Source organism: Zerene cesonia, chromosome 18 (genome assembly GCF_012273895.1).
Source record: "Zerene cesonia ecotype Mississippi chromosome 18, Zerene_cesonia_1.1, whole genome shotgun sequence".
Taxonomy (NCBI): Eukaryota; Metazoa; Arthropoda; class Insecta; order Lepidoptera; family Pieridae; genus Zerene; species Zerene cesonia.
Window position 1 is genome coordinate 1,414,076 of NC_052119.1, and position 13,175 is coordinate 1,427,250.

Sequence of the window (13,175 nt, forward strand, 5' to 3'; positions counted from 1 at the left end):
CTCTTAAATACTATGCATCATCTAATATCCAAAATTAAATCATCGACATAAACAATTTTGCTTTCAATAAATTTGAATTTGTGCCAGTGAATTTTTGTAGATCATGGAACAATAAATATGCAGCAATCACAGGAGCAAATATGAATATGGTCTATGTGTCTTAATTAAAAAAACCTTTTGATTGTTTCCATTACTTGCAATTTGTTTTATAAGCTAATTTCAGATTTTATCAGAACCATGGATGGAAAAGCTATGTTTGAAGTAATGCATAGCATTTAAGGATGGACTATTTACACAAAAGAAATAACTATTTGAATACACTAACTCATATCTCTTAGTAATTATGCTTACGGCTAATGGTCAATGGTTTGTGCAGATAAAAATATTTGAAATATCACATTAATTTTCAATTCGGCAGTACATCTAAATCACATTTACGAGAACACATCAATGGGGCGCGGCGAGACTGTAATATGTGTGGGGCTGGCCAGCGGATCCGCATGAGATTCGTTGCGTTTAGCCTCTATCGTTGCTTGTTTCACAGCCTCTTTGTACGGCCCCCTCTTTTTCTTGTTGAAGCGTAACTGAAAACCGTAGTTATATAGATAAATACTAAAGCTATTAAGAACATATGGAAGTCATATAGAGTATATAAAGAGTAATCTCATCACTATCCCTAGTTTATATTATTAATAACAGTTACAGGTAACTATTAATGCATAACTGTCATGTTATTGTGTCTATTCTAGGGAATGGTTTTTGATGAACTTCAATATACATTATGAGGTAAGTGGGACAAAGACAATGTGACTTCTGTCACCAAAACAAAACTCCCAGTTATGAAGACGGAAAATTCAGATGGACAGAAAGCAAAGCTGTAAGAATATAAACTTATTTTTTATTAGTTTCGTCTGCCTATCATGTTTACTATGTGTTATTCAAGTACATATGCTACATCACTGACAATTATCATCATGTCAGTGGTTTTGTTTCAGAGTAACAAAAACAGTTGTTATTGTGTTCACCCAAATTCTCGGAAAATCCAATAATAATTAAACATGCTTCACTATCAAATTTAGCATTGAAATATCAATGCAAAATTGTTAAAAAGGCTATTGTATTATATTACAATTTTGTAAATAATTTACTTATATAGCAAATTTTAGATGGTAGAAGACATATGAATTGCTATAATGTATTAAATATGACTAATTACAAAAGCTTATAGCCAAAATATAATGAAAATAGATTCAAGCAAACAATATACCTTATAGTCTTCTAAGAATGGACATAAACTATCACATGGCATGAGAGATGATGTTGTAGAAGCAAACCATGCAACGTGAGCCCGAGATGTAGGTGTAACACTTAAAACCCGGCCTGGCCACCAGGGGAATCCGACAATCTTTCCCCAAACAATATCACCAGGTGAGACTCTAAGCAACTGCCCACCAATACCTTCCGAATCAGCGGGGAAGTCAGGAACTGTCTCACTCTCACAGTCATCAGACATATCTTCACGGCATTCATAAGAATTACTGCTCAGTCGTCGTAAACTTATCGAGAGTTTTTGTTTTAAACAACTGTCTTTTATATTGTTAAAATAATCGTTTGAGTCACCATCACTTTTACTAGAGTTTTCATCACGCTTTCTAGGAACTCTGTGCTTCTTTTTGTGTTTGACTTTATGTTTGTGTTTCTTTTCTAGAGGGTCAGATGGAGGGCTATTAGCGACATTGTTTCTTGGTGAGAGAGCACCTATGTGTTTAGGCGAATGGTCACTCCATGTCTCAGGTTTTTCAGCAGTTTTCTTAGCTTGTTTTTTAGCTTTTTTGAGGGCTTTTTTAACCGCTTTCGAATCTGGTTTTGAAGGCTTTAACATATCACACGACACACCGGAATCCTCATTAAAGTCACCATTTAGGGGTGGTATTTTAACAACGGTCCCTTCACCCTCGCCGAAACAAATTTTAAGAGTCCTTGCACTAGAGAAAAGATTACTAAATGCTGCATCACTCTCTTTGTTATCATCAATATCACATGTATTATCACCATTATCAGAGACACTGACGAAGGCGAGCTCCTGAGTCACTTTTTCACTATCTTCACAATTTTCACTTTTTGCAATTTTAATTTTATCACTACCTTTCTGATAAGTTTTTGTAGACTTCATAGCACTAGTTATTTCGCTAGGTTGCAGTCTAGATAGCTTGGGGATCAACATGCCCTTCATCATATATTTTTTTTCTACTTTTGATGACTCAGACCCCTGCTTAGACGTTTCATCGTCGGAATCTAATTTGCGTTTTTTGGACACGTCCACGTTTTCATTGTTTTCATTGCAGATGCCTTGGCAATTAGAACACAGCACTTTTCGCGGTCGCAGCCGCACTGTCATCTTTTGGCGTGGTTGTGGTTTGGTCTTGGGTCCTTGCTTTTTGGATTTTTGGTCCTCATTCGCATATTGAGGTTCTTGGTATGTAAATCTTTGACTGACGGAATGTAATTTCTCGTCCTTAACAGCATTGTTTTCTGTTGATTTTGTGAAAGCTGGATGAAGGCTATACACACCAAATGGTAAATTGCTGCAAGGAATTAAATATTTAAATATACAACAAGAAAATTATACTACAATCGATAAACTTACACTTGAGAAAATACACTTATACATACCCCTTATTAGAATCTAAAAGTACACCTTGGAATTTTTTAGTCTCAGTTGAATAAGAAACAACAAGTAAATCTTCTAACGCTTCTTCAACATTTACTAAAATTTGTGAATTCTTTTGAATCGTCATATCGGCTGTTGCTAGAACAGCCGCCATATTATTTTAATGTTACAGTCAATATTTATTATGAATCTGTTTGCATAGATTTCTACTTTATCTGTAGACAATTGTTTCATTCCATTTTTCATTATCCTAAGGGCTATCATATTATTATCAAACAATGAATAAACCAAGAATCAATATTATACCATTAATTATTATTTATATACACAAAAATCAACATTTTACATCATAATTTTATTGATATTACACATATTATATCTATTCATTATATTAATTCTGATGATAAAAATTCAGGATAATCGAGGAAGACGCAACTATTTTACGGTAAAGTTTAACCTCAGAAGTTAATTGTGACCCACTCTCCGGTGTCCACCTATATCTTAGGTACCGTTGATCAATATAAATAATAATTAACATAAATAAAATACAAAACACAGGCGTCAACTGAAACGTATAGTGCTGTCAATGTCTTAGCAATAATTGCTATATTGCTGAAAGTTAATTCACAAATCGCAAATCGCAATAGCCGATTACCTGTCGCCGCATTTGGCAGTCGGCAATCGGCTTAAAGTATTATTAAATTTAAATTAAGAACAATATATACGTAAATTTAATTCAACTTTGTGCTTCTTGCCGAATTAAACAATATTTAATAAATATAGTGAGTACTTTATACTTTAAAAAATAATTTTCGAATGAAACATTCAGAATGCTGCTTATATAATTTTCAAGCTGGTTTCGTTCAAGTTTTGCGGTATTAATTTAAATGGATGTTAAAACAAATTCAAGGTCGTGCATTTAAGTATTAGCACGAGACAAATATAATAATAGATACTGCGGTGTTGTTAAAAAATATTTTTTCAATGTCATAACTAATTTTACGCTTATTTCGCAGTTATCATAACGTACTATGACTTTTAATTACCACAGTGTCATTTATGTGCCTTTTAAATTACCGGCTGCAATATAATCCTTTAGGAGATTATTTATAGGTAACTGTAATATCTGACTAATTTGGTGACTAGCTCAACAGTGGATAATTGCTTTTTTAAAATAATACCAATCTCGTGTAATTGTTCTTAAAACTGTGCAATATATATGATGGTAAAGTGATAAAAGATAATTGGTTCTGTAGAGTTGAGACTTGAGATTGAGAATTATACCATTCTATTTTAGTGTACTTAATAATCACATTTTATTGTATGGATTCTATTTTAATTCTTTTTTTTATGCACATTCTCATTAGTTTTATTTTACTGTAACTTGAGACTTCATGTCTAGGATACTATACTTCCTCCTTCTTCCAATTTAATTTACAGTTCTAACCAGAATGTTTAATATTAAAATCATTTTTAAATTTTTCACCTGAATATTATTAAACAAAAATAAACATATAAAAATAATAGAAAGAAATAATAGATAGAATTGCAAAACTGGTCATTTAATTGAATATAATGAATTGTCAACATATTTTTTCCATAAAATGGATTAATATTTCTCAATGCTAGATATAAAATGAAACTTTTTATTTGAAGATTTCTCTGATATACAATAGTTTCATCAATTATGTAATTTCCTTATTATGTAATTTGTAACAGTAATAAAATCAAGTTGCTTTTCCATATTCAGATAAAAATATAAGAACAAAAAAACATAAGAGTACTAAGTATATGTGTATTATATATTTGTGAAAATAAATATTAACATCTAAGTTTGACAATATAAATCTGGTTGGCTGGGCTGGCTTTGGGAGAAAGAAGCTTTTATTTTGCAATCATCATTATTTAATTTAGTGCTATCATGCATTGCAATACTTGAATCTTAACATGACTAATCTATTAATGCAAGGTAACAGACTAATGTACCAATTGGTCTGAATTTGGCATTGTATGCAAGTTATGTACTATGAAATAAAATTAATTTTCATGACGTAAACTTTCATTACCTATTAGGAGTATTTCTATATTTATAGGTCTTTTATTTTAGCTAATTCTCACAATACTCTATTTTGGGCCCACTTATTTCTACATACAAACTCAATCAATGAGATGTGATTTGTACTTCTAAGGCTGAACTACATGTAACATCTAAATCTTATCCATTCTGTCTGAAATTTCCTGAATTACAAGGTGCTCTTGTACAAAAATATTATATACTATAGGGAGATCTATATTTCAACAAATTTTATAGTTGAACACTGTAAAATATTTATTGAATTCCACTCCACCTCTTTATTCAATCTTAAAATATGGGAATTTATATTATAGGCATATATTATATAATCAAAAAATTCCTATAGGCTAAGGTAACTTAATTTGCTTACATTTCAGACAATGTCTACAGAAAAGAGGATTGACATCACCCAACCTTTATGGGACCAAAGCACATTTGTGGGCAGATTTCGTCACTTTGCCTTCATCTCGAATCCTCTGCTCTCATTAGTTCCGGAGAAGGAATTGTACCAGGCTAAAGAGCTCTATGTTAATTATAAGTAAGTTATGATAGAAACTAGAAGATCCAGTATAAATAGTTTGAAGATTAACTGTTCCTATAAAAGTTTATTCAAGAATTTATATTGATTCTTCTTCATCTTAATAAAATACACAAGACTTCATGATGTACCTAATATCAAAAAGAGGGAACAATAATTTAATAATCTTTTCCCTATATTTATTCAATTTGAACCAATTTAACAAATAGGAGATGGTAATAAATTCGATAGTCCCATTGAAATTAGTTCTAGTTCTGACAATTTGAAGATGGTTTAGTTTTTTGCTATTGTAATTGTCCAAAAATTAATATTAAAAGATTGTTTTGTAATTTAAAAATCTCTTTCAAATCTCTTTAATACACGACAATAAAAATATAGCAGTGTACTTATTGAGTATAATTGCAGGAAAGTTCTACAGTTGTGATATGATTGATTGGTCATTAATATTCATATTCTCAATAAATTACTCAGGTCAGAGTTCAGAGCTCATCAAGAAATATTAACTACATAGCCATTTTTTTATTATCAATGACAGAAACGTCAGTATGTGTACCATACACATTGAAAATGCGATTAAATTACATATAGATACAATATGAGACCTGAGAAAGTGCAGGATGGTTTATAGCTCTGAAATCACACAAGAATGGAAACTATGTAGGGAAAACTTTACAAAATTTGTTTTGAATATAGATAGATAGAAGAGTCATGAAATTGAAATCATAAAATAATCGATAAATAAGAACTAAATAATAAATTTTTGGTAAATATTATTATTTAAATGAAAATGATATGCCTCAAACAAAAAGTACCCTTAGAACTTTCGGTGCTACCCTCAATGCAAGCTGCGATCAGCACTGATTACTAGTTTCTGCATATAATAAATTGTCCCTGTAAGATTTGTTTTCGTTTTTGACATAATTATGTAATGAAATCTTTCAGGGAAGGAAAAGAACCCTCCGGAACAACAATAGACCAAGTAGTGAGAGCAAAACAGTTGTACGAATCAGCATTTCATCCAGACAGCGGTGAACTGCAGAATGTGTTTGGTAGGATGTCATTCCAGATGCCTGGAGGGTGCCTTGTTACGGGCGCTATGTTGCAGTGGTACAGGTATTAGATCAAATATAAGATATCTATCTTAAGGGCGTAGTCTGAATTAAGTTTAATAACCTTTATATCCCATAAATAAAGTAAACTCCTGCAAGTAATTTATAAGTAATATAAAAAAAAAAAAATGAGATAGGCCGCATGTTTATTGCCTTTTATATGCTCAACAGTTGTTTAATAAATAAAACGCTTTTTCAATCTGTTTCTGTTCCGCTTCTATCTAAAGTTCATTAAAACTAATATAATTTTTTATTATGTACTGATACTTACAAGTAAATATATTTTTTCTGTCCATAGCATAAAGCTTAGTTGATATGCTATAAATATTAAATAAGTTCTAAATAGTTCTTTTCATCCTACATAGGTTAAAAAATAATTAAAAATAATTTCAGAACAGCCACAGCTGTAGTATTCTGGCAGTGGGTTAACCAATCGTTCAACGCTCTGGTTAATTACACGAACCGAAACGCGAATTCGCCGCTAACGACGAAGCAAATGGGCGTGGCCTATGTGTCTGCGACCTCCGCCGCTATGGCGACCGCTTTGACCTTCAAATTCGTCATACAGAAGCGCGCTACGAACCCCATTTTGGCGGTAAGTTAAAAAAAAAAGAGTTAGTAACGGATAATAAATTTGAAAAAGAATGGTACTATCACATAGTATAAAACACAAGTTCTCTTAAGTATGCTTAAATCTGTTTTAATAGATCTTTTTTTATAAGAGTGATTTATGAGTTTAAGAAGCTTTATATATATATAATAACGTCTATTAAACTACTCCGAATATAACGGGTACAATGCTATAGGCAAAAGCTAGTAAATATTAACTTTCGGTCGGTATAAGAACTGTAAGTTTTTTATGAAATAATTATAAAATTCACTCACTCTTATAAATGAAGTATTATTTAATACTCGCTTTCCAGCATGTAACCTATTTAAATTCACTATTTCACTTGTTAAATTTTTATATTTTTTTTTAATGAAAAGTAGTTCTCCAACTCAGTTCTTCAGGTAGATTTATGATCTCAATATTTCTAAGTTTTTGTGAGTTTGTTACGTTGTATGGGCGATCTTTGGATCTACTGAATTGATTTTAACTATTCTTTCATCTATAGAAAGTCACATCTGTGTCATAGGTTTTTATTTTATTTTTACTACAACAAGTTGGGCTGAGCCAGGACGAGGGGATATATTATTACGATACTAGCATACCCGGCCACGCGTTGCTGTGGCTGAGTGATAATTAAAAATATTAAGATTATAAATTATTGAGATAATTAATAAAAATAAAAACTACCCTTATAATACTTAAGGTGGACCAAATTACACATAAAATGCCAAATTTCATCAAAATCGGTTGAGTTTGTGAAGAGTTCATTGGGAACATACATCATGACACTAGATTTTTATATATTAAGATAGATTTAAAGATTGTGAATTTGTTCGTATGAAGTAACCTCTATTTTCGGTAATAACAACAATGACTATGAAATAATGCAATGATAAGATTTTTACTGGCGATAACTTTTCGCTTATTTCAGGTGCAATCTATCCATATATAAAATTGTACTTATTTTCGTCCCAATTTGATTTCTGTGTGAGATATGATTGTATAGATTATTATTTTAATAATAAAAAATAAATTTATTATTCATACCCATAAAACAAATAAAGAGAGGTAAAAATCATTATTTTGTACTGCTACTACTAAACGAACGACCAACCGACCGAATAATTGAACGATCGAATGAAAAGACAGGCAAACAAACAATCAAACAAACCATTGTTACTGATATAAAGAAGCAAGAATTTAAAATACAAGTTTATCCGAATTTCAGAGGTTCGTTCCATTTGTGGCGGTTGCGGCGGCCAATTGGGTAAATATCCCATTGATGAGGCAGAATGAAATATTATTAGGTATGTGCTGTAGCGAAATCAAAAACTTTAATGTTTTTTTTTGCTATAAATTTGGTAGGATAGAAAAAAAAACACAGTTACCTCTAAAATCTACTTTAAATATTATATTAAATTTTATTAAAAACCCATGCTGTATATGGACAATCTTTCTAATGTTTTTTTGTCAAATTATTCTCCAAGTAACATAATAATTTATTACTGATCGCTTCGCTTATTCTTGTTTCTGAACGATGATATGCTCGCATGTGTGCGTGCGGCCCTTTGTACTGACAGAGCCGATACCGTTGATTCGTTAATTGCATACATGTGTGCGTGCGTCATTCTAGCTGATATAGTCCCCTTAGGTAGTCTAACTATTTAGTAAGTATAACTATAATTACTTTGTTTAAAAAAGTTAGCTCCGTCAGCCAGTCAGTTTCATGAGGTTAGGCGTTGTTTGCCAAAATGACGCGGGTTCGAATCCCGCCTAGTCATAACATTTTTTCTATTCTTTAAAAATTTCTCATATACTTATTTTTTTATTCCAGGTCTCGATGTGACTGATGAAAACGGAAAGATTATTGGCAAATCACAGTTGGCACCCGTTAAAGGGATTTCACAAGTGGTCACGTCTAGGTAAATAACTGAAAATTAGCTAAAATTTTTTTCCATTCATTCATTCATACATTCATTCATTCATTTATTCATTCATTCATTCATTCATTCATTCATTCAGAACCAGCGCTTTATATTCATTTAGAATCAGAGTGTTAAAACCCATCATGGCTGAATCCGACCTGCCTGTGTACTTTTTATGATTTTTTTTGTTGTATGACAGTAAAGCTTGTCTTCTTTCTAACAAATATGCAATTTGATACATTGCTACAAAGTTTGTAAGAACAGATGTATGTTTGCAATTTTTAGTTGTGATTCAAGCGAAAACCACTCAACGGATTGTGATGATACTTGGCAGTGTGTACCATATTTATACACGAGGTATATAAATAGTGTCTGCTTGCGGCGGGTTCGTCCGCGGGTAAACTGCGCGTTACATTGTTACTCCAAACATTTCAAGAAATAGTAGTATTCTACTGTGTTTCGTACGGAGAACGGAGGAGCCGGAGGACCGTTTTATGTTCCCCACCCTTCCCAGGCCATTCCTTCTTTCCTTCAATCCATTCCTCATCCCTTCCTCCTTAAAAGCGCAGAGGCACTACTATACGTTTACTATTAATCGAACCACCAGCCCAGTTGCCCGCTCAAGGCATAAAAAGAACAAAAAAAAAAATTTTATATATTTTTTGTTTAATTTTTTTATACTTTTCTATTGTTTTTTTTTTTATTTTTTAACGCAAAAAGGCGGGAAACTAAAAAAAATTCATACATTTCAGGATAGTAATGTGCGCGCCCGGTATGTTACTACTGCCGGTCATAATGGAGAGGCTGGAGCCCAAAGCTTGGATGCAGCGGATCAGATGGGCCCATATTGGCATACAGACCGGCATCGTGGGGCTCTTGTGAGTTGAATTAGTTTTTAGTTTCACGAGATACGAATGAATAATTTAATTTTCCATTTTATTGCATTGAAATGCTTTATAAAAAATCCTTGGTGTGTCCCATAGGGGGATATTACATTTTCATTTATCTTGGATCATATATGTGATCATATGTTTGATCCATTTTAATTGACAATTTAAATTAATAAAAAATGAATCATATCTCTATATTACATTATCCAATGAAATTGATTCATAGATGTATAATCCAAGATAAATGATTTACAATATATAATATCCCCCATAGGCATTTAAAACCGAAAGAGTAGAAGAAATTCGATTGCTGAGGCGGGATCACGGGTGGCCGAGAGGCTCTTCGTTGCTATGGTTTGGCAAAAAGCCGCGGGTTCGAATCCCGCCTTGTGATCGATTTTTATTTTAGTTTAGTTTAGTTTTCTGTCAAATATAATAAATTTTTCTATGTTATAACGCAGGAGTATGTTTTAAATACGGTTTATCTGGTCGGATCGTTATTTCGATCGTTGCGGCTTGTAAAATATATCAATTAAAACACAATTAATTATTAGTTTTTCGTGTGATTTAATATTATATTTTATTTTTATTTCAGCTTAACGTTCATGGTTCCTACAGCATGCGCCATATTTCCTCAGAGATGGTATGTGTTTTTAATTTGTCTGTATAGGTTCATATTTCGTTATAATTATTATAAATACTTCAAAATCAATTTAATTTAATATTTTAACATGTTATTATGCTAAAAAATTAATAATTATAAAAATGAGTAGGAAAACGGCTAATCTAATCTGAATGAAATAAAGCACAGATATAGAGTAGTGTTTAGACTATTTTTATCCACATATCATGCAAGAAAATCCACGGGCTGTAGCTAATACAGAGATATGTCTATCGGTTAGTTAATTCTGATAATTCTTACTAACACTGAAAATGCGAAAGTAACTCAGTCTGTCTGTCTATTCTTCACGTGTAAACCACTACACCGATATGGATAAAATTTAGTAGAGAGATAGCTTGAGACCTGAGAAAGGATATGTCTAAATCTATAATTTTTTTTTCCACAGTAAATTATCCATCGACACAATCAAAAGATTCGAACAAGACAGATACGAAGAAATATTGAAGAACACAGATGGGAAACCGCCTAAATACGTTTATTTCAATAAGGGACTGTAATTTAGTCAAAAAAAAACCTAAAAAAATAACATGGAAAATGGGATTGATAAATAGTGGTAGGTAGTGTATTGGATGTGTTGATATTAAAAATTATCTTTTAGTATTAGTTCGCAATATTTGGCATTTTTTGAGGTTTTTGATTGATATTAATATAGGGATTTGATCGAAATCTGATTTTGGAAAAGTTGATAGCAATAAAATCTTTTTAAAAACATAATACGCAAAAATCGATATTATTTATATAAATACATTTTATTACAATGCATTTCTTATTTTCCAGTAAGGAATATCAATACACTTTTTCTCTTAACACAGATTTATATAGACGTCAATTTATGATATGGTAATAATTTTTTATGTAAGTATTTAATTAAAAAATATTCAATAAAATTTACATGATGACTTAAGTTTTCACAAAGAAAAAACAAGTTTCGATTTTTTTCACAAAAAAAATCTATAAATATATATTTAGTTATTTATTTATTGTATTAAACACTAGAATGTAGGCGAACTTAAAAATTCATTTCATATTATGTCTATCTCGCTTTAAAAGGGAATATGGAATGTGTTAGAGTGAGACGGTATTAAAGTACTTAGGTTAAGTATAGAATGTAGAGTTAAGTTGCTGTTAGAAACGCTTGCAATATATTAAAAGACACTATTATATTCATTTGTAATACTATTTAGTATGACACTGCCATTTGAAATTAGTAAACAGAAGTTTTTTTCTTATATATATCTCATTGTAATCGTAGCGTATTTAATATCATTGAAATTTATGAAATTCAATTGAGTATAATTCTCATCTATTTTCGGTTATGCAACACCAAAGCGTTTTATTTGTAATTTCATTCGGCCTTGAGAATTGATGAAAAAAAAAACTTATTTTTCAAGCTCTTTGGATTGGATGTTTTTTTTAATGTTTGTACTGTGTTAAATTTTTATTTTTAATTATGTTATTATATTTTAAATATTTGTAGTTTTGTAGGATGCATGTATACGTATAAATGATAGTTTTATTTTGTTCTCAAGCATTTTTTTATGTTCAACTCATCTGCATTTTATCGCATTTTGTTATTAATATATCTTTTGAAAATAACGATACGAATATAATTTGTTTCTTTTTTGATCTGATTAATTTAAATGTTTATCAATGGCTCAGCCTATGTATTATTTTTTAGTATTGGTATTATTTTGCTTATATTTTTTATTGAATTTTTTTGGAATTCTACAATGTGCTTTTCTTTATTAATGTTTTTAAATAACGTTATTCAGTGAATTATATGTAAAATACAAGAAATCTAACTATATATAACATTCCATCTATCTGCCTTTCTGTTTGTGATTTAAGTTAGGTAAGTATTTGAGAGATTATTTAAGTGCAGACCTTAATTCCAAAAGTGCCATGGTTTTGTTCCTGAAATAAAAAAAAATGGCGGCTTATGCACTAAATTAAATAATTCTTAAAAATATGCAAACAAACATCGGGAAAATTAAAAATGTCAGCCATTTTATATACTTGTAAGAATGAATATTGTGATTTTGACAATAGTGTAAGAATTATCAATAAAAGGTTACAATATTGCAGTTTGGATTTGTTGTTGCTTGTTATGTATCACGCTTTAAGATTGAGACAATAAATTTGTTGTGAAATAGTTTTTTCTTTGTTTTATTTTATTTCACCCGTCGAAAATGTATTCAACCGCGTAAGCCCGTATCCCGTAGGAATATCGGGATAAAAAGTTGCCGATGTGTTATTCCAGTTCTCCAGCTATCTACGTAGCAAATTTCATTGCAATCGGTTGTGTAGTTTTTGCGTGAAAGAGTAACAAACATACACATACATCCATCCTCACAAATTTTCGCATTTATAATAGTAGTAAAATTACAAGATATTCAAGTAGGATTTTTTTTCAGAGATTCAGAGATGATAGGTATAATCGGCCGGATGCGATTCGATCACCAGTTACTGCATTGCCGCTTTAGGGAGAATTTTCTAAAAACAATATTGTACAGGCAGACCCAAAGACCAGTGATTATAACCCTACCCCTAACCCTCAGAAATTGCATTAAATGAAAAAAAATAGTCTAAACGTTTTTATTACAGCGACATCCTACGGCTAATAGAATGAACTATTTGAAGAGTCGCAGAGAACTGCAATAATATTATTTCTATGCA

General features: G+C 31.1%; 2 protein-coding genes across 3 annotated transcripts; one reads left to right on the plus strand and one right to left on the minus strand.

The window, feature by feature from the left end:
• Positions 1–6: 6 nt before the first annotated feature.
• Positions 7–2,833, minus strand: LOC119834060 (PWWP domain-containing protein 2A-like). Of its 2 annotated transcripts, none has more exons than XM_038358337.1 (3): positions 2,674–2,833; positions 1,459–2,585; positions 7–584 (listed from the first exon to the last, which is right to left on the minus strand). In XM_038358337.1, the coding sequence occupies exons 1-3, from the start codon at positions 2,823–2,825 to the stop codon at positions 517–519; spliced, it is 1,347 nt and encodes a 448-aa protein (XP_038214265.1). In that variant the 5' UTR covers positions 2,826–2,833; the 3' UTR covers positions 7–516. The 2 variants fall into 2 exon arrangements, with proteins under 2 accessions (XP_038214265.1, XP_038214264.1); XM_038358336.1 differs by having other exon boundaries at positions 1,268–2,585.
• Positions 2,834–3,296: 463 nt separating this feature from the next.
• LOC119834013 (sideroflexin-2) lies at positions 3,297–11,175 on the plus strand. Its single transcript, XM_038358285.1, has 9 exons — positions 3,297–3,453; positions 5,123–5,283; positions 6,226–6,396; positions 6,786–6,987; positions 8,231–8,309; positions 8,837–8,924; positions 9,680–9,805; positions 10,413–10,460; positions 10,885–11,175. The coding sequence occupies exons 2-9, from the start codon at positions 5,126–5,128 to the stop codon at positions 10,994–10,996; spliced, it is 984 nt and encodes a 327-aa protein (XP_038214213.1). The 5' UTR covers positions 3,297–3,453; positions 5,123–5,125; the 3' UTR covers positions 10,997–11,175.
• The last annotated feature ends 2,000 nt before the right edge of the window (positions 11,176–13,175 follow it).